The sequence below is a fragment of the Pungitius pungitius genome, chromosome 6 (assembly GCF_949316345.1).
Source record: "Pungitius pungitius chromosome 6, fPunPun2.1, whole genome shotgun sequence".
Taxonomy (NCBI): Eukaryota; Metazoa; Chordata; class Actinopteri; order Perciformes; family Gasterosteidae; genus Pungitius; species Pungitius pungitius.
In genome coordinates this window covers 12,205,502-12,226,928 of record NC_084905.1, presented here as the reverse complement: position 1 = coordinate 12,226,928, position 21,427 = coordinate 12,205,502, and the positions used below count along the sequence as shown (strand labels likewise).

At 45.5% G+C, this 21,427-nt stretch overlaps 2 protein-coding genes across 3 annotated transcripts; one reads left to right on the top strand and one right to left on the bottom strand.

Moving 5' to 3' along the window:
• The first annotated feature begins 1,515 nt into the window (after window positions 1-1,515).
• On the top strand, window positions 1,516-7,905 carry znf710a (zinc finger protein 710a). 2 transcript variants are annotated; one of them, XM_037450773.2, is made up of 5 exons: window positions 1,516-1,652; window positions 3,551-5,032; window positions 5,646-5,837; window positions 5,930-6,104; window positions 6,462-7,905. In XM_037450773.2, exons 1-5 carry the CDS (start codon window positions 1,608-1,610, stop codon window positions 6,629-6,631), a joined length of 2,064 nt encoding a protein of 687 aa, XP_037306670.1. In that variant the 5' UTR covers window positions 1,516-1,607; the 3' UTR covers window positions 6,632-7,905. The 2 variants fall into 2 exon arrangements, with proteins under 2 accessions (XP_037306670.1, XP_062419171.1); XM_062563187.1 differs by having other exon boundaries at window positions 3,551-5,062.
• A 253-nt stretch (window positions 7,906-8,158) lies between these two features.
• On the bottom strand, window positions 8,159-19,886 carry idh2 (isocitrate dehydrogenase (NADP(+)) 2). Its single transcript, XM_037450779.2, has 11 exons — window positions 19,637-19,886; window positions 15,352-15,443; window positions 14,792-14,957; window positions 12,115-12,275; window positions 11,563-11,706; window positions 10,462-10,598; window positions 10,218-10,369; window positions 9,992-10,104; window positions 9,647-9,744; window positions 9,475-9,567; window positions 8,159-8,562 (listed from the first exon to the last, which is right to left on the bottom strand). Exons 1-11 carry the CDS (start codon window positions 19,749-19,751, stop codon window positions 8,478-8,480), a joined length of 1,356 nt encoding a protein of 451 aa, XP_037306676.2. The 5' UTR covers window positions 19,752-19,886; the 3' UTR covers window positions 8,159-8,477.
• Window positions 19,887-21,427: the final 1,541 nt, after the last annotated feature.

The window sequence follows — 21,427 nt, the reverse complement described above, 5'->3', positions numbered from 1 at the left end:
AAGGTATTAGCTCTGGTTTAATGGAATACCTGCCTAATTATGAGGATCATCTTCAGAGCCGACTACTTGAGGCACACACAACCTGTACTTTGCCCGCAGGTACTCTGCCGCACTGTTTCTCCACAGAAAGAAATCTGGAAGTTCAATAGTTAATGTCTTCCCTTGCTGTTTTTCCTTTTCCTCACTCTGTTCGTCTCTCTATCTCCTTTCCTCTCTCCGTTCCCTTTGCTCTCCACCCCACCCCTCGTCCCCCTCCCGCCTCCTCCACCTCTTCTTCATTCTGAACCCCCTCCCCTCCCCGCACCCATACCCCTCCTTCCCTTTCTCTTTTCTCTTGCTGATGGACTCTTCTTTTTTATTTTCACACCACCATCCCCCTTTTTTCTCTCTCTTTTTCTCTCTCCTTCTTTCCTTTCACTGCATGCTCTTTCAACCCTCTATCTCTCTTCCCATCCCCACCCTCCACCCCCTCTTTCCTTTCTCTCTCTTTTATTCTTTCTCTTTCTCTTCTCATGCCTCGGCCCCCCTCTCCACCCCCCCCCCCTCCCCCATCTCTCCCTTTCCTTCTTCCTCCTTTTTGCTGCATTCTCTTCTTCCCTCCCCCACCCCAGCTCTCTTTCCTCTCTCCCTTTTTCTTCCCCCCCCCCCCTTCCTTCTCGTCTTCCTCCACTCAGCTTCACTCCCCCTCCCTGGGCTTCTTTCTTCCTTATTCTTTCTCCCCCACGTCTGTCTCCCTCCGTCTCTCTCAACAGCTTTTCTCTCTTTTCTTTCTCCTTCTTTTTTCTTTTGTCACTCATTTTTTTCCTTCTGAATTTCTCAGACAGTAGACTTCAGGCTGTCTCAATAGTTAATTAGTTTGATGGAATCAGAAATGATGGTCGCAAACTACACGGTCTCTGGAAAGTTGAAATTTTAGCATTGCTCTGACATTATCTGTCTGACTGTTTTGCTGCTGACAGACGCACCTCCACTCTCTCTCTCTCTCTCTCTCTCTCTGAGTGTTTGTGCGTGTCGTGAAAGTGTGTACGTGATTCAATGTGTGCCTGCATTCATTCACATGTTTGTGCTTGCGCCAATTCACATATATCTGTGTAATTCGATGTTATAACTGTTTGTGCATTTGAGGGCACGCTCGTAAAATAAGGAAATGCAAAGTATTAAGTGTGATCAAGAAAAGATAGAGCTTCTGTCTCGTTGTGCCTTCAAGAGAAATGTGTGTTGAAGGGTCATGCTGAATTGTATGTAGTGAGAAAGGGAGATAAGATATGTGTGTGCGTGTGTGAGTGTGTGTGTATATGTGTATGTGTAAGAAAAAAGAGGAAAGAAAGAGAAGTGAGATGGGAAGGAGAGGGTGGGAGGAAGAGAAAGAAATGGGGTGATGCTGTTTGTCTCTCTCTCTCTCTCTCTCTCTCTCTCTCTCTCTCTGTCTAAGTGTGTGAGTGTGTGTGTGGTGGGGCGGAGGGCTGAGAGGGGGGGGGGGGGCGGCAAGGCACAGTCAGTTCTGATAACAGCAACAGTAGGAGGAGGATGAGCCGTGGGACCGCCCCACTCTCCCACAGATATAAATAGGAGGTGGATTTTTTTACTCCACTCATTTCTCCTGAAGGATGAGATCCCTGAAACACCTCAAACATCACTCCAGGACCAATGTGGTGAGTTTGTAACCTAAAGATGGAGGAAGATGTGTTGCTTCTAAGGGTTAGGAGGGAGGGAGGGAGGGAGGGAAGGAGGAGGGGTGATACTTGTTTGGCGGTTAGTTAGTGAGGTATTTACACTCTTGTTTATATGCGAGGGGAAGCGAGATTACTTTTTACATTCACGTGAGTACCGCAGTGAGAACGAGTTGTGTTCCTCTGCTGCCGCTCTGATTGTTTGTCCTTAGGTGTCTCTCAGATACAACTTTAAATGTGAAAGGACGTACTCTGGCAATTACTAGTCTACCTTCTCTTTATGCTTGTCATTTGTCTTTTTCTCTTTCATTTTGTCAGCCTTTCATTTTGCTGTGCTTTTTCTTCTTTCTCCAGCTCCCCCTCCTTCCCTCCCTCACCTCCTTCCCCTCTCTCCCTCTCTCTCTCACACTCACTCACTCACTGTCTTTCTGTCTCTCTCCACCCCCCCCTGCCCCCCATCGCACACCCCCTCCCTATTTTTCCTTTCTCTCTTCCCTCCTCTCACATGCTCACTCAATCTCTCCTTCCCCTTCCCTCCCCTGCCCTCTTTCTTTATCTTTCAGCCCCTCCATCTCATTTCTCTCTCTGTCTCCCTCCCTCCACTCCTCCCCCGCCCACAGCTCTTTCTCCTTCTCTCCATACCTCCCTCCTTCTCTTTATTCTCTCACACACACACACACACACACACACACACACACACACACACACACACACACACACACACACACACACATGCTTTCAAATACACATCCAGTCTCTTTCCTTTTCGTTCTCACAAACACACAGCCTGTCTCTGTCTGACTACTTTAAAAGCAGTAATTATAAATGACGTGGTTATCAGGGCATCCAGGTCTACTCCCCTCTCCCAACACGCACACGCACACACGCACACACACCTTTATTCTTGCTCTATCTCCTTTTTCTTTCTCTATCCAGTCTTTTCTATTCTCTCAGTATTGTATCAAGAAAAGAAGCAGCTCTTAGTGGTGCATAATGCACAGAGTGAAAGTCGGGGTCAGGGAGCTTCTCTCTATACGCTTTGCCACCACTCCGATTCATGCTGAGAAATAACCTCAAACCATTTGCGTCTTCTTGACCAAGGATAGCCAGTTTGTTTGCACAACAATGTATGTAACGCTTTTACAGGCGTCAGGATAAACACGTGTGGCTCTGAAACACTTGCGAAACCGTACAGTTCTGCTGGCGAGTCGTACGTGAGTCTGGAATACAGAATGAACGTGAAGCTCTACCGAATGTCTGTTATGGATATGAGACTGCCTGCTGGCGTATATCATCTTGTTAAGGAAGCCCAGTGTGGCAGGCTTCATGAAGTTAGCTGTAAGGCAAGTGTGGAGCTGCCCTTCCCTCCATGAATAGGACGGAGAGCACCAGAGATGAGCTGACTCTGGTCGGCCTGGCTGCCCCGGGACCCCACAGGAAGTGCTGTGGACAGTCCTCGGAAGTCAACTTCCTGGCTGGACCTGCATCCCTTGTGTTCTTTATTATTCCAAAGCCCGTCAAGGAAGGAAAGGGGTGCTAACTCAGATCGGCCACATCTCCTCAATCGAATGTTATGTGGTTACAGAGCGAAGGAACAAGGAACAGTACGAATGTGGCCTTCACGGTTAAACCCTGAAAGACATTGTCTTAATACTGCATTGGATTTCTAGGAGAGGAAGATTGTGCTTCATCCTGTTGCAGCGTAGATTCTTCAAAGCGAAATCATATCATTTCAATATTCTGGTTCTGGTTTTTACGTAAGGTTACCAATATTGTGAAGCTACAATGGGGAAATCAGGGTTGTGTGAGGAAACATTGTGTAACGCTGGCTTTGTTTATTTATTTATTTAACATTTATTTTTTGGTAATATTTCTTGCAGGAGGAGGAGGGCAGCCGTTTGGTGCGGACCTACCCCAAGATGACTGAGGGCCACATGGACGTGGGCACGCAGACGGAACCCGTGGTGGTGCTATCTCTGGCTCAGGCCGCCGTTCTGGGCCTCATCTCCCAGAATGAAATCTTTGGGGCCACCATTGCTCCTAATGGCTTTTACACTGGGGAGCCCAGAGAGTGTGCGCCTCCTCCACCTGAATCAATGGAGTATGAGTACGCAGATCAGTTAATAGGAGCCAATGGGGACTACCTGGCTGAGCCTTCTGGCGAGACGGAGCCCCAGCCCCACTGCAGTGAGAGAAGAAGGCCAGGGCCCCGTGGGAGGACCAAGAGGCCGAGGAGCGCGGAGGGTCACGCACGCAAAGCAGCGAGTCCACAGGCTCAGGTTAAAGGTGAAAGGCTCGAGTCTGATACCCCTTCCTCCTGCATTCACGTGAACAGCAGGCAAAGTCCCAAGTCGGAGAATCCTGTCTCCCAACAGGGGTCTCTGAAAGAGGAGCGAGCCTGCGGAGACTGTGTCTCATGCACGAGGGAGACACCCAGGCTGCCGGCAGACGGACAGCCAGGAGAGGAGGATGAAGACAACACAGGCAAAGTAGGACAGAGGAAAGAGGAACATGTAGTGGTGGAAGAGGAAGAATTGGAGGAGGCACTAAACCTCAAGACCGGCGGGGACACTGGCAGTCCTCTGGAGAGCCGATTTTACGAGTCCAACGAGGGACCCTACGAGTCCACCGACATGGCCCTGCCAGGAGAGTACGAGGAGAACGGCCAGGCCATGCTGTGGTCGGACCCCGAGGGTCTCGCCCGGCGAATGCAGATCGACCGGCTGGACATCAACGTACAGATCGATGAGTCCTACTGCGTCGACGTGGGGGAGGGTCTGAAGCGCTGGAAGTGCCGCATGTGTGAAAAGTCCTACACGTCCAAATACAACCTTGTCACTCACATCCTGGGCCACAACGGAATTAAGCCCCACGAGTGTCTACACTGCGGAAAGCTCTTCAAGCAGCCGAGCCACCTCCAAACTCACCTGCTCACCCACCAGGGAACCAGACCTCACAAGTGTACGGTCTGTGAGAAGGCCTTCACGCAGACCAGCCACCTGAAGAGGCACATGCTGCAGCACTCGGACGTCAAGCCGTACAGCTGCCGCTTCTGCGGCCGCGGCTTCGCCTACCCCAGCGAGCTGAGGACCCACGAGAACAAACACGAGAGCGGCCAGTGCCATGTCTGCACGCAGTGCGGCCTGGAGTTCCCGACCTACGCGCACCTGAAGCGCCACCTGGCCAGCCACCAGGGCCCGACCACTTACCAGTGCACGGAGTGCAACAAGTCCTTCGCCTACCGCAGCCAGCTGCAAAACCACTTGATGAAGCATCAGAACGTGCGGCCTTACGTCTGCCCCGAGTGCGGCATGGAGTTCGTCCAGATCCACCACCTCCGACAACACGCGCTCACCCACAAGGTACGGGCAGCACGCACCCTCGCACTTAAGGTACTGAAACACAGCTCATTATTTAAAATACTATTGTCAAGAAGTAACATATGAGTGATTGAGGGAAATATTTTAGCTTCACTTTCGGATTCCTCCCAAATGAATCCTCAGAGGAAAACGGGAGGGTATATATGCCACACGAGCGCCACAGTCTTTCCTCCAAAACCAGTTGCTTTGTAAACATAGCCTTGAGTTTTTTTGTCTGGCTCAACCCCCCACTTGCATGTGTTTTGTGTTGTGTGTCATTCGCAGAGCTACTTCCCTTTGTGTCCGATGAATCACCCTGGTCTTTCTCTCCGTTTCATTATATAATCGGTTATATTCTATAGGAAGAAAAAATCCCTTTGATGGCATTTGCTTTTGTAAAATATTAAAATTAAAGTCAAATAAATGTTGAATCCCCCCATTGTTTGTCTTTTTCACTCATTCTTTCAACACTTAAGTGGCAGACTAATGTAATCTCAAAGTGCTGGATCGAAAGCCAGAATGCAGAAATGCCCCTTATTTGTTTTCTCAACTCATTATTTATGTTCCTCTAAATTACACATTAAGCCAAATGAATTAACGCCTCTTGTTTCTACAGGGTATGAAAGAATTCAAGTGTGACGTGTGTGCCAGAGAGTTCACGCTGTCTGCCAACCTGAAGAGACACATGTTGATCCATGCCAGTGTGAGGCCGTTTCAGTGCCACGTCTGTTTCAAGACGTTTGTGCAGAAGCAGACGCTCAAAACGCACATGATCGTCCATCTGCCCGTCAAGCCTTTCAAATGCAAGGTGAGGGAAGCGGGCGGAGTTGTACTGCGAGGAACTTGTACTTGAGCCGCAAAGGGCTGCTGACAGTCGCTGTTTATATTTTTGTCTCCCAGGTGTGCGGGAAGTCGTTTAACAGAATGTATAACCTCCTCGGCCACATGCACCTCCACGCTGGCAGCAAGCCCTTCAAGTGCCCGTACTGCACCAGCAAGTTCAACCTGAAGGGCAACCTCAGCCGACACATGAAGGTCAAACACGGCATCATGGACACCTCAATAGACGGACACGGTGGGTGCCTCCGCCAATCGTCAATGATTTACACTCTCTGCTGTGAAGTAGACGGGTTGGGTGTGTGGCAAGTTTCCTGACACGACTTCTCGGTGGGCTTCATGTGGCATTATTGTCACTCAGCCTGCCCCTAATGCACTTTGACTCAGCATGTACTGTAATCGAGTGACCGAGTGTTTTGATGTTTCTCCGTCAGTCCCTCCCTGTGTGATTAGTAAATATAGCAGTGCCTGGATTAGACATGCTTGTCTCTATCAGTAGAGGCTGATACGGAGGCATGGGAGGGAGAACTCTGTATGAGCGAGTTGTTGGAGGACAGAGGGGAATGATTTTTATGTATTTGTTTTTCTTCGTCAGAACCCCCCAAAGACGCAGAAGGCCAGGAGGACTACGAAGAGGAGAGCTTTGAATTCAGCGAGCGAGAAAACCGAGCTAACAACAACAACACACCAGACATTGCTAAACTATCTCAAATGGAGTATTACAGCACCTATGGGAAGGGCCCAGGGCGCTTTAGTACTGCATGAATTATTGAAATGATCCCAGATTGAATATAAGTGTAAACCAATGAAAACAGGATTGTTTTTTTTTTAAATCTTTGCTTTAAAAAGCATAGTGCTTGGGTTGTTCTTTAAGTCTGTGAAGAAACCCAGCAAACTGCACATTCATATGCACTGGATTCACTCATAATGCTACGAAACTTGGAAATATATACTTTTTACCTTATTACGTATTTTTCATCTCTTACGACACAGCAAATCTACTAAATATATTAGATTTGAGAAGTGGACCGTCTAAAACTAGAATAAATAAACATATCCACATAAATAAATAAATGTGGTAATTTGCTGAATAAAACAGGAATATAATCTGAGCCCAATTTGAAAAGCACGTATTGTACGACATGATGGTGAAATGCACTTACTGCTGGGATAAGCTAATGTTAAGGGTTGAAGCCCCGAAGACGTCATTTCACATGCCAAAGCTTATCAAGTTGCAGAGGTCAATGACTCCCTTTGATTTTTACTGTGATGAAATCAATTTGAGGTCAGCAAGAGATGAGTTACATTCCATTGGATTGGATTAAGCAATCTGTGTTTAATTGTATATTGTTGTACAGAATGTATCACTGAGTCTACTTTTGGGGTATTTCATTAACGAGCATCGCCCTGTATTGATCTCTAGTCTATGAATGTAATTGTTTCTGTGGAATGTTTTAAGACGCCAATCCAAAACACCCCTTTTAATGGTAGTACCCTTTTACCAAAGAATTGGATCATATCTTGCAGCTACGCGGACTGGTAGTCTCTTTTCCTTGCTGTTGTGTTGAGCTGGGACATTAGATTCTTGGGGCCCCAATCGCAGACCTCATGAAATTACATTCAGGTTCCCCTCCCACCCATCTGTAGATGTCCTCTCAAGATTACCGCAGAGAACAGACTGTGGCAGAGCTTCGTTTCCCTCCGTCCGGCCTTCACCAGACAAAGACAGCATTTTTCAAAGGCAATCCAAACAGCGCATTCATATTGTAGTGCTGTTTAAAAAAAAAAGGATGAATCTCACCAAGAAGTGTCCCAAAAAAACCTCAAGACACAAGTATTAAGTGCCCCAGTGTGTCTGCAAGAGCGTGCCATCCATCAAGCTGTACACTGGTCTCAAGTGATGAACGACAACCTCCCAACATGTGACAGGGCCGCGGACCTTGTGGAAAATGATTTTGGAAATGCTCAATGTATTCAGTTTCCCAGTGCTTAGCTTTTCAAAGTTGTAACCTGCGAAACAAGGTATCCATTTGCGATGTTGGTATAGCGCATTTAAAATAAAAACGCTCAATTTTGTGAGTTTTTCAACTTTTGTGTTTATTCGATCACGGTTTAAGATGATGATTAAAAAAGGGGAAGATTTTCAGCTTAAATGGATTTCTGTATTAGACATTAGTGTGGAGATAATGTGGATAGAAATGTACGTACAATTGTTGTGTACCAGACTGTAACATAATAAATTTATTTACCTTTAAAATGGCTGACATTTGTTTAACCAAAAACTACAAATAGTCGGACAAACAAGATTTATTGGCAAATATGTTTCAGTCCTGCTCAAGACATAACATAGTATTGACTCATTATTACAGTACTTCACATTACAAAAATAAAACCTTGCAAGGATAGTCGGAAAGACATAAGGTGGAAGCACAGCTCTCAACTATTTATTAATAATCTAATTGAAAAACTACATAATAATCCTATTACAGTACTTTGTTCTTCCTTCAGACAAAATGCAAGTGGATTTATTGACCTTTTAAGTTAAAAATGAGGTACAAAAACAGATGAGTGACATTTCCATCTCCTGGCTAAACTATATTCTTCAAGTCGTTTACTTGCCGAGGGCTTTATCCAGATTTGTCTTGATGGCGTCAAGGAAGTCTGTGGTATTGACGTAGTGCTCGTTCAGCTTGACACTGAGAAGACGAGACAGATCAGAACATTCAGTACCATACTTTAGGGAAGAAGAGAAAACTGCAGCAATACATTCAGTTCCCTTTCTTATCTTTATCATTAAGGCAGTAGATGCCAGCATCATCATTTTCCAGACCCAGGGCATTATTATCCCCTAAATTGGAGTAGGCGAGATGCATGATATGAGCAGCTTTTAAGAAAGTATGACTCGGTAGTACGTCCCTGTCTATTTAAGCTTGTATTTAGTTTCCTGAGAATTGTTTCTTTAGTGAAAAGAATAACCAGCAATAATGGGCAGATGTGCGAGTGCCAATTCCTCATGGCTAAACGTGTTTGATAGGAAAAGTCCACCAATAAGTAACAGTTAAATAAAAAAATGAAAGTCCTCTGTACCTCAAACTAAATTTAATGTTGCAAAACAAAGTGCTAAAGGGATACATCCCTTTTAGAAAATAAATTAGGGATGCAACTTAATTTTGTGTGATTGAATAGTATCTTGTGTGTTTTTATCTATAAAAAAGTACTTAAATGGCTGATGTCATGAATCATGAATAGAAATTGCTTTTATCACACGTTGTATGGCTGAAATCCCTGAGATAAAAACACTTAAGTTGCCCTTTTGGGGCTGAACCCTTTCTTATACCTTTATGTAACCATGTAGTACCTTTGAAGGTTTGTTAGAGTTCAGACATACATATTGGAATCATGATGACACTGACAACTATTACAGAAAGTGTTTGCTGTTATCAATGTGCTGCCTGACATTTCATGGGGTCAAAGATCCCTGAGGGACATATCCAGTAAAACTACTACTAACAGCAACAAGTAGGTACATCTATAACAAGTCCATTTAACGTAGCTGTTGATCCATCTCTGCCCATTACCTTCAAGTATTAGCACAGAAATTCACTTACTTGGTCAGGCCATGGATGCAGCCTGCAAGGTCCTTGGTCATCGTACCACTCTCGACCGTCTCGACACAAACCCTCTCCAGAGTCTGGGAGAACCTGCAGATTAACAAAGGTATTTAGGATAATGCATGCTTCATACGTTTTCTACATTTCCTACAAAAACAACAGATCTTACTTGATAAGGTCTGGGTTGCCGTCAAGTTTGCCACGATGCTCCAGGCCCCTCGTCCAGGCAAAAATACTGGCAATGGGGTTGGTGCTGGTCGGCCTTCCCTGAAAGCAGAATTGAAGATAATTTTATTGTTTTTAAATTCTTCCCAGATGTGGAATGTTTTTTTTAATAAACATGATTGTGAAGCGTACTTTATTTAGGCACCTGTCATTCTCATTTTGCCCCACATGATGGCAGTATAACCCCACAGATTACAAATTGTTTTGAGTGGACCACAGTTTGGCTTCACACATTTTCTATTTCCTTGCTCAGTGTAAATGATTTTCGAGCCATAAGACGTTTAGTCACCTTCTGGTGCTCGCGATAGTGCCTGGTCACGGTGCCGTGGGCGGCTTCAGCCTCGATAGTCTTGCCGTCGGGGCACACAAGAACGGAAGTCATCAATCCCAGAGAGCCAAAACCTAAAAGCAGGAAACACAAATCCTCCCTTAAAGCAGCTCTACGGTTCATTACATTTGCAAGAACAACATTTTTCGAAGAAGCAGGAGTTAGTTTTGGTGTCCAGGTGTCTAACCTTGTGCGAGGATGTCGGACTGAACATCTCCATCGTAGTTCTTGCAAGCCCACACAAAGGCTCCGGAAGACTTGAGCACTTGGGCAACCATGTCATCGATAAGCCTGTGCTCATACCATATCTTCAGCTTGTCAAACTCGGGCTTGTAGTGCCTGTAGGAAGTAGAAACAACGTTATTCAACTGAAGCTACTTCTTGCTATGATGCCACAAAAGGTAATTAATAGAAAGACAGAAGATACTCACTTCTCAAAGATATCCTGAAAGATGTCTTTAAATCTGCCATCATAGGCTTTAAGAATGGTGTTCTTTGTGCTCATGTACAGGGGCCACTTCTTGCCGATAGCGTACTGGAAGCAGCTGTGGGCAAAGCCTGTGATAGACTGTTGAGGGGGGGGGGGGGGGGAATACAAACAGTTCACCACTGCTGTAGCATTTTATCAGTAGTACAGGGGCTAACAACCTTCCCTTTGACAAGTCGAAAGTCATCTACTACGACCTCCGATGTTGTTAAAGCAAACAGACGCCTTCTGTTGTCAGCAAACAAAACTGTAGCGAAGCAGGTTGAAAAGAGGTCAGTCCACAGAAATTACTTCTGTGTCAATTCAAAAAATAAACAATGAATAGGCCTGGGGTAGAATGTAGCAGCAGTTTTCTAACGTAACTCCTTAATAGGTAGAGGGTGGGACTGCTGGCAAGAATTAAGCAAGTTTATAATATTTTGTATACCGTTGAGTGATTCAATTATGTATAGAAGAACATACATTTACTGAAGCTTTTACCCACAATGTCTCAACCTGACAAAAATATGCAGGACCATTTGTTATCTTTTATCCAGAGAGAGTCTTTTGATTTTCCGTTGTGATATTTGTGAAACACAGATAGAAAAATTGTGTTAAAATGAGAAAAAGATCCTAGTTATTCTTAACTTTCAACAAATCCCATTGAAAAGACCAAAAACCACACTGATGCCATCAACAAGCATCAGTGAAGGAGAAGCCTGATATTTCTGCGCCGTAAATCTCCTTTGTTGTTAAAAAAAGCCATTACAGACACATCAATAAGCTGCACCTTTAGCCGGCTCCTTATTATGGTGAACATGGGAACATGTTTTTTGTCTTGCATACTCGCTGCCATAATTATTCTTATTATTAACTGCTGTTTGTGTAACATCTGGTAAAATAAGCCCAGGTTCCGTCCAGTTGAAGGAAATCTGTACTTGTCCTGTTATTTTAGGATTGACCTGGGAATAGATTGCTTGGGACCCACTGGGTTGGTTAGTTAGAGAGGGTAACCATCCGATTATAATTAATTAGTCAATAAGGCATCTTTTAATCACACCCTTACCTCGTCGGTATTGTACATGCCCATCCCACAGCCACCAGCAGGGAAGTCATAGACCTCCCACTCCCTGGTTGCGCTCCCATCAGTAGGTGAGAAGATCATCTTGAATTTTCCGGGCCGGTCAACAACAAAGTCTGTTGCTCTGTACTGTAAAGCAACCACAATACATTTAAGTAACATTAAGTATCAATCAATGTATCGATTACACATATTGTATGCATTAATATTGATTCTGAACCTGCATTGGGCCTGTAAGATGATAACATATATTGCAAATTAGAATTGCAGAATATAGTGTCAATAGTTTTGGTAACTTCTTCCAATACTGTTTTATAAATAATGTATGATTTTAGTTGAGGGCATTGAGTGCGATAACCATCCGCACTAGTGCCCTCATTTCTGTGCCCGAAAAATTTATTTCTTTTCATAAACATTTTTGAGGCGCTTTGCATTGATGATGCATATTTGAATAGTGGACGTGTTGAGGGCGGGTCATTAAAGCTGATCAATTTTCACACATTTGAAAGTTTATGTGGGATTTCTAAATCGACTCACTTGATCACCGAAGGCGTGTCTGCCGATGGTGATGGGCTGCGTCCAGCCTGAGACAAGCTTGGGAATGTTATTGCAGATGATTGGCTCACGGAACACGGTGCCGCCCAGGATGTTTCTGATGGTACCGTTGGGGCTCTTCCACATCTTCTTCAGGCTGAACTCTGAAGAGATATGATCAAATTATGACACTTTCCACATAACTTTGGCATCTCTGTACAATTTCTTGTTGTTCATCAACTGTAAATACCATGAAATTAAAGAGAATTTGGGTATACGGAGAGTAAAAAGGGCTTTTTTAAAACGTCTCTCGGTTACGTATGTAACCTTCGTTCCCTGAAGGGAACGAGACGCTGCGTAAAGACGCTATGGGAACGCCCCTGCGTGACCGCGTCATGAAGCACGTGTGAAATTCAACCAATGGCGAGCTGGGACGCCGGACCAGGGCGCTACAAAGGGACCCGAAGGGCAGGACCATTCATCTCTGAAAGGCCGAATCGAGTGCCACGGGCAGGCCGGGAGTATGGCAGAGCGCTTTACGCAGCGTCTCGTTCCTTTCAGGGAACGAAGGTTACATACGTAACCGAGAGACGTTCCCTATCAGGGAACTCGAGCTGCGTAAAGACGCTATGGGAACATTTATACCCACTCACCATACGAGCAGGTGACCGTGGTGTGAAGTTTTCAAAAACGCACACTCGACGAGAGCACCTGTGCTCGAGGCGAGGGTAAGGTCCCCGACAGGAGGGCTTCTGCAGCCGCCATACCCCAAGTAGAATGGGTCCGGACAGCCAAGATGCGGGCTGACCGGCCGATTCATAAGCAAGTGTCATGGCCTTTATAACCATTCACTTGCTGCGGCTCTGTTATACGCCTGGTCCGACGTCAGGAACGGAGGACAGGGTGCCACAAAGGAAGAGAGATGCCCCAAAGGCAGACGGGAGGACCTGTGGAAACATAGCAGGACCTCCAGTACTGAACCCACCGGGCAGTTAACTGGGTCCGCAGTTGTTCTACAGCAGGTGGCACCATCTACCGGCATACGCCCTCCTAGTGGCGGGGCTCTGGAGTAGGAGGTGGTCTCTACGACCTCAGTCGAGAGACTGAGGTCGTAAAGGGCGGGCCCCCTCAAGGGCCACGCCCATAGCTTCCAAAGCTCCGGGCGGGGGTGAACTATGGACCCCGACGCCTGGGACAGCAGGTCCGACCTGATGGGGATCTCCACCGGGGGGCCTGCGAGAAGCGATATTAGGTCCGCAAACCATACTCGGGCCAGCCAGAACGGAGCTACTAACAGTAGGCTGACTTCGTCCTGACGGACCCTATCCAGAACCCCTGGGAGCAGAGCAACCGGGGGGAAAGCGTACAAGCGCATGCTTTTTGGCCATGCCTGTCCCAAAGCATCCAAGCCGAGAGGGGCGGGGTGCGTGAGGGAGAACCACCGAGGACAATGAGTTGTCTCTGCGGAGGCAAATAGGTCCAGATCGGCGCGGCCGAAGTGACCCCAAAGGAACTCCACCGCCTCTGGGTGGAGTCTCCAGTCCCCGGGCCTCGGCCCCTGCCTCGACAGGGTGTCTGCCCCTTGGTTCAAGATGCCCGGGATAAAAGCCGCTCTTAACGAGCGGAGTTTCCCCGCGGACCACAGGAGGATCTGGCGGGCTAGCTTGTTCAGCGGCCGAGAACGCAGACCTCCCTGATGGTTGATATAAACACTGCCAGCATCTCCAGCTGGTTTAAGTGCCAGGACCGGATATGATGCTGCCACAGCCCCGAGGCTGAGTGACCACTCATGATCGCACCCCAGCCCGTGAGGGAAGCGTCTGTCGTGAGGATGACCCGGCGACAGATGGCCCCTAAAACGGGCCCTTGGGCTAGAAACCCCAGGTGCCTCCATAAGACCAGGGCCCTCAGGCAGCGCCGAATGACCTTGATCAGGCGGCGCTGGTTCCCCCTTGGGGAGAATCCCTTGGTCTTAAGCCACCACTGCAACGGTCTCAAGTGTAACAGGCCGCGAGGGATCACATTGGATGCCGCTGCGAGGAGACCTAACAGTCTCTGAAACTGTTTCACAGTGAGTGGCTGGCCTAGCCTAGCCTGCTGAACAGCAGAGAGGATCAAAACTACCGGAGCGGGAGACAGGTGTGCCCGCATCGTGGTCGAATCCCAAATTACGCCCAGGAAAGTGGTCCTACGTGCTGGGGACAGCACGCTTTTCCTGGTGTTGAGTCTCAGCCCCAGACGGTTGATATGAGCGAGCACAACATCACGGTGTTGGGCCGCCAGGCGCTCGGAGGGCTCTAAAATCAACCAGTCATCCAAGTAGTTCAAAATACGGATGCCCTGGAGAGGCAATGGCGCCAGAGCTGCATCCACGCATTTTGTGAACGTACGGGGCGAGAGGGCTAGGCCAAAAGGAAGGACCTTGTATTGGTAAGCTTCATGCCCAAAAGCGAACCTCAGGAACTTCCTGTGTCGAGGGAGGATGGGAATATGAAAGTAAGCGTCCTGGAGATCCACCGTGACAAACCAGTCCTCGGACATGATTTGTGCCGCGATCTGTTTGAGAGTGAGCATTCTGAAGCTCAACTTCGCAAAAGCGCGGTTCAAACGGCGGAGATCCAGAATCGGATGCTAATCACACTAAAAACGTGTGATTAGCAATTAAATACTTGTTACGGACCTGTCACTCTTTCCTCGTCGGGTGTGATGGTGGCACATTTAACTGCCACGTTGTACTTCAAGGTGGCCAGGGCAGAGTCGATGGTAACCTGGTCATCAGTCTGGTCACGATACGGCAGACCCAGGTCATAATACTTCAGCTCAACATCAACATTGTTCAGGATGAGCTGAAAGATACCAAAACATGTACACTTCAGGTTAGAAAACTTTATATTCAGTCCAGTTTTCTAAGAACAAATCCCCAAATGAGCCAGATATTTGAACAATATATTGTAAAAGTTATTTGGATGACATCATCAGATTTATGAATTGAATCCGGCGTATGCTTCATAACGTTTCCTTCCTGAGCCAACGGACCATCTGCTCTCACTGGAGGCAGGCAGCCAGTGACTGAATGAAACCTCAGCGAAGCCCCCCCGCCCCCATACATCAATAAATCTCCCTTAACATCCATGTGTCAGTCTTCATTATAATCATTATATCATCATCACATACAGTCATATGAGGCTCACACCACTGTTACTGTCTTTGCCCTTTTCCCTCTGGACGCCACCTAGTCACCTTCTCTTTGATGAACTCCCAGATGATCCTGGTCATCTCATCTCCGTCCATCTCCACCACCGGCTGGGCCACCTTGATGCGTTTGTCGGCATCTGTCAATCAGACATGGGTACAAAAAAGTCAAGATTTGTATTTAGACAACAAGGTTTATCTACCTAAGGGTCCAAGACTGCTTAACAACTAACAAAGGATCACTAGACTGAAAAAATAAAAATCTGCAGAGTACAGAGAAATCAAATCTGCGCCCCAGGAATAAGGCCAAGATCCAGAGCCCAGGTATCAGTATCTGGCCATGAAAACTACAGAAAACATTTGCTTCTAAATCTCAAATGTGAGGCTTTGCTTTTATAGCAGAATGATTATATTATAATGCTTGGACTTTTAAAAAAAGTACTGATTAGGTAAACAATATCAAAGTAGTAACAAATTGTTGTTTGCATTACTCTCAAAACCTACTTCATGTTTAACTTCATTTCATTTTCACACCAACAGTGTCTTTTGAGAGAGGGGTCTCTTCACTTGGGTTCCAGTTTGTTAAAACGTATATTAGTATCTCTAATCATATCCACTTTCAGGCGGCTCAGTGTGAGAGTCCTGCCAGCAGGAACATTTGAGTGAATAGAAAAGTTCAGGGGGAGGTGCAGAGGATCAAGTGACTTGGATTTTTCCAGCCCAGTTAATGATCCCCCCCAACGCGAACCAAAGCCTTTCCCGAATAATGCAAGTAAACGTAAGAAGCCTGGTGGACGAGTTCCATAACCAACATTTCCTCATATTAAACTTAGTAAGATATCAAACGTCTACCTGGATTTGAGGGGATCTTTGACAGAGTTAGGATTATAAAGCCATGGCAACACCTGTCAAAACAGCCTCTGCCCAAACCCCCCATGTTACCAACGGGACACATGAGCCCCACGGACTACAGTACACAGTGACCATGAAGCGCTGAAAATAACCTCATTTCTAACCGCTGTAATTACGATTACAGTTTCTCAAAAGCACGACGCAAGCAGATTGAAATGAATGCATTTCTTCCGTGTTACCGGTTCTGTTGCATTTTTTGACAATGAGTTTCATCCATGGAGAACATTAAAGGTCAGACGGTTTGTTGATAAGTCGATCGAGAGCCAACTACCGAACCAAGACAGTGATTGAGCAATAGTTTAAATAATCATTACCTGCATCTGTATTCACCACCACCAGGTATTACACATGAAAAGTACTTTGCTTTTGTAAACCGATATCACTCGTGAACCCATGTGACTTTCAGGAAATAGGTTGGGCCTAAAAAAAAATACGTAGTTGTGATCAGGAAATATCAACACCTCATGAGTAGAGTAGTGGCACTCAATTTCTTTCATTTCAAATTATACTTTGTCATTCTCCATCTGCTTTTCATGGCTGCAGCTATCCTTATGCAGTGGCATCATTTTTGACTCTTCCAACAAAAATCTCCTATAGCAGAGCTCAGCTATCACAGTGCAGGGGGGGAGGGGATTGCAGGGGGGGGGGGGGGGGGGATTGCAGGAGGCAGCTGAGTAGGTTACGTAACTTGTGTTTGCATTACAAGCTAGGAGCTGAGGGTGGGATGAATACATTTGTGTGGGCCTGCCTGCCACATCATTCCCATGTGCATGAGATAAGCCTGCTTTATTTTGTTCCCTCTCCACAGGCCAGTTGATGGCTGAAAAATACCACTGACCATCAAATGGTAAAACTTAATTCACCATGCAGATAAGAGCTGGCCGGGTGGAATATCGATATTTTATGAAAATCAGATCACATTTTGTCTGAGATTTTGGGCTTTATATGGTGTTTTCCCATGTTTTGGATTAGTGATGTAATTTTTCTATAGACATTACAGTGTCATTATTGATCATCAAATTTATCTATTTATCAAAAATCTCATTGTCTACATATTTTGTGAATGCACAAATGATCTATCTCATATCCGGCTACTCGCTTAAAGCAAAATGATAATTCAGTTAACTAAAAAAGCCTAGCCCTATTTTTCTTTCTGAAAAAGAAAGTACTCGACAAATGCTAACACAGCCTTTAAAAGTCAAAAACAATTTACAGTCTACATTTTGGAAGCCATTCCGAATGTTTTAATACTGCTACAGATTCCCTATCTGAATCCCAAAACTGACACCAAAACCATATAAATAAATTTGAGTGTGATATTCACATTATCAAAGTATTGAATGATGATTTGACTGCACCGGCGGTTTAAAAAAGTCCTAAATACAGCGTAAAAATTGATTTTGAACCAGAAAATATCAAATGAAAGCCTAATTAAACAAGACTGACAATCTGGCCAAGCCTTTTAGTGCCAAATTTAAGTGTTAAGCAGTTATAAATAGCCTGTAACAGTCAGTAAGTGTTTACAACTAATGTGAAAACTCAACCCGGAGTTTGGACGATGAGAGCTTAACTATGTGCTCAATATCTTTTGCCAAATATATAAACAAAATTGTGCAAAACAGTACCTCGCGAGGTGGACAGCAATAACCTTAAGTCTTTGTGGCTTCTCTAGATACGATTTAACAGAAGGAGGCGAGCCTTAAATACCTTCATTTTAATCCCATTCCAAGAAAAAACATTAAGCAGGTAAAACCAAGCTGCAAACCAGACGTGTGTAAGAAGGTCAATGAATTAACTCTTAAACCGGACAGACTAAACCGGAGGAAGTGCATATGCAGGGTAAAAAGGTTTATGAATCTTACTACTAACTAACTGGCGCATTACAACTTCTCTGGATAAAATCAACAGCCGTCCAGAAGCAGCACCTTGTCTATATTTATAGGCACTGTAAAATGTAGAGGGCAAGTAATAACAGTAAACAGCTGTCGGCAAAGACAACTACTGACTGCAATACAAAGAGGGAAAAAACTGTCATTCCTAAAAAATTACTTCTGGCACACTGATTTATATGTCAAATACTACGGACAATTAAAAAAAATACTGCCACGCATGCAAGATTTTACCCCTATTGTATGCCTCTGTAGAAGTTAAGGGGTTGAAGTGTAGAGGCGGCACGCTGTTTGTTTTATCCTGTGAGCGGCTATCAATCACCACTGATAGTAAACTCCAAAGCTCAGATGACCACTTGATTCAATCACACTGCAGGGCGAACCGCCCTTCATCTGACCCTGCTTAGCAAACACTTCGCTGGTGGTCACAGTTTGGGTTCCACTATTGGAAATACTATTGATCTAAAACAAAGTAACCTCGATGTCTGAGATGTGGGTGCAGAGCCCACGTGTTTCATCTGCAGTCCTGCTTCCAAACCCCAGACCCCCCCCCCCCAAAAAAAAAGAAACTACAACGGTTTGTGGTTCACTCCTGGTGTGGGTAGAGATAACAACACACATTTGACAACGAGTAGAAAAGACATAAAGGTAACAAGCCGTAAAGGGTGTTTTACTGCCATAATGAAAGGACCCGATGGGGTAAACGGTGCATTTCTCCGCTACAGGGAACACAAGCAGTATGTAGGACACTCGGAGCAGCCATTGCTCTCCGTGGCGGAGTCTCGTATGCAGCGAATGACCTTGTCGAAAGTTGTCCAACCAAGTGTCACGCAAATGTCATGATGGCTGAAGAGCAGATCAGCAGTTGTGGTTGGGACAACTGGCTTAACCCGATTTATAGTGACAACGACCGTATGATGCCCCCCTGATACGAAAAATAAAATGTCCGCACAGCAAAAAACGGAACATTCCTTTCATTCATCCACTGCCTGTTTTCGCAACGCAATTCTCTATTTTTTGTATTTTAGAGATGCCTTTTTCGACCGGTTGTGTTCGTTTTATGAGCGGACACAGTCTTTTTCGACTGGTTCATTCATTTATGTTTATAACATTTATTCCAAACGGTCAACAACCGTTCCTTAAACTTAGCGGGTGGGAGACAAAGACCCCTATCCCCGGGCTCCTTGCGTATCTTTCTCGGCCGCTTATCTCTCTCTCGACGTTTACGACCTCCGGGTGGCGAAAACCACCACCGGTTAATAACGCACAAAGACACCGGGACGCGTTTTGAGCATCCTCGGCTAAGGACCCCGTTAGTACTAACTTACTACCGGCCGAAGCACCCTAGCTAACGTTAGCCGCGTAGCCTCCCGGTCTCGAAATTAACGGCCGACGGATGTTGTCGTCACAGTTACATTGGTCAACGTCATCTAAGCTAAATTAAAATACACCACGTTGATTACAACACAATCGCGGCATTGGGACAAAGACGCCGGGTATCGCCTCGGTTATCTCCCTCTCGCTCCACTCACAGTTTCTTTGTTGCAAGGTCTGGCAATTTGAAGCCGGCGCGAGCACCGCGGGGTTCCTGGAAAAGGCAGCGGCGGACCTCGAAAGGGAGCTGAGGACTTTCAAATATCCTGCCATGGCTTGATTTTCACTTTCGGAAGGCGGACGAGCTCGACGAAACTCCGGGCAGAGAGAGAGCGAAACGCTTCGAGTGTCTCTGCGATATAGTGCGCGGCGGAGGCAGCACCGCCCTTCTTCACCCCGGCGGCGGGACACGCTGGGTGCTACGTCACAGTGGCACAGAGGAGGGACCGGGCAAAACTTAATAAAATCACTGACGTGCAGCCTGTCCTCCGTCTAGACAACAATCCACAGCAGGGTGAACCCTGAGCTTCTCGTGACCTAGACGGAAGGTCACTACGCCATCGCTGCTAAAGTTAAAGTGGGTTCATGATTTATATTCCCCCCACAACCCCGATAGCTTCACTCTGTACCGGTGATGATGTGGCACAATGATTGCACCAATATATTTGAAGGTATTTTACTGTTCTCTCCTTGGATTTGAATCTGTTAGCTCTATTATTTGTCATGGATACCATGGCATAGCTTTATTAAAACTGCAGAGATGCACAATGTGCAATATGTGTAATTCCTATAGAGCTTTGACAAACATTTTTGTAGATCTAGCAGAACTAAACTACAAACATATAGTGCATTCAGATAAGAAACAGCAAAATAATACAGTTATTTTCCCCAGAGCAATATTTTGTTGTTGGAAAAAGTAAGAAAAGCCCAGCAACTTCCTATTTAGATTTTTTGACAGGCTGAATCATTTGAAGGATGGATCCAGGATAGTCACGTTCTAAAAAGTGTCGCCAGAGGGCCCTCTAATTTTAGCACTGGAAGGTTACCATACTGGGAGAGGGATTGGAAAGTGCAGTCACATGACAGCCTTGTTGGCAAGCCAGCCAAAGAGACATTCTGCAGGTCACCTCTAAAGTGTTCTTTGTTTGACAATACAGGGGCCTGCATTTACAAAAGTAAGAAATGCAATATCAGATAAAGATTTATATAAACCAACATTTCTCAAGTTGTATAAAAAATACAACCATGTGTTTCATTATGAAATCGCAAAGTCAGCTGCTTGTGTCCTTGAAAAGCACAGTTTTTTCCTGCAAATGTAATGAAGGACTGTAAATCAGGTTACTGTGGTCCGACTTGGCTGCACAATGATAATCTTTTGACTTTCGACATGAAAATTTGACCTTTTGGTATGTGAACACTGTGCACAGGCTGCCCACCTTCACTTGCACTCTCAGATGTCACCCTGTAAACTCCAAGGTCAAAGCTATTTATTAAGTCCTTGTCCAGACTCATAATGGTGGACTCGCCTAATGGGCTTTAAAGTTAAGAAGAAACGATTACTTTTGAGCTGCCACATTAAAACGTTACACCCATCCCTAAGCAAGGAAGTACATTATGTATTTGAAGTTAGTTGCTCGGCTGCAGCTTTGATCAAAATTTAATTCAGATCCGAAGGTTTAATGTTTTTTTACTGTGAACTTGCTTCTGCTTTTTCTCTTAGTAATCTGCTCAAAGGAGTTTAGGATATAATTTGATGCTTTAGAAACTACTTCCCCAGTATTGTTAGACTTGTTCTGTATCCATTGATATGAAGTAATTAAACATAGTCCTGGTCCTTAGATGATGTATGTGCTCCATCTACTGGCCTCTTTTATAAGGACCTGAGAATGAGTTGAGCCAACAGTGACTTCTGCTGGAGGATTTCTGCACATTTTATTTAATTGTCCCCA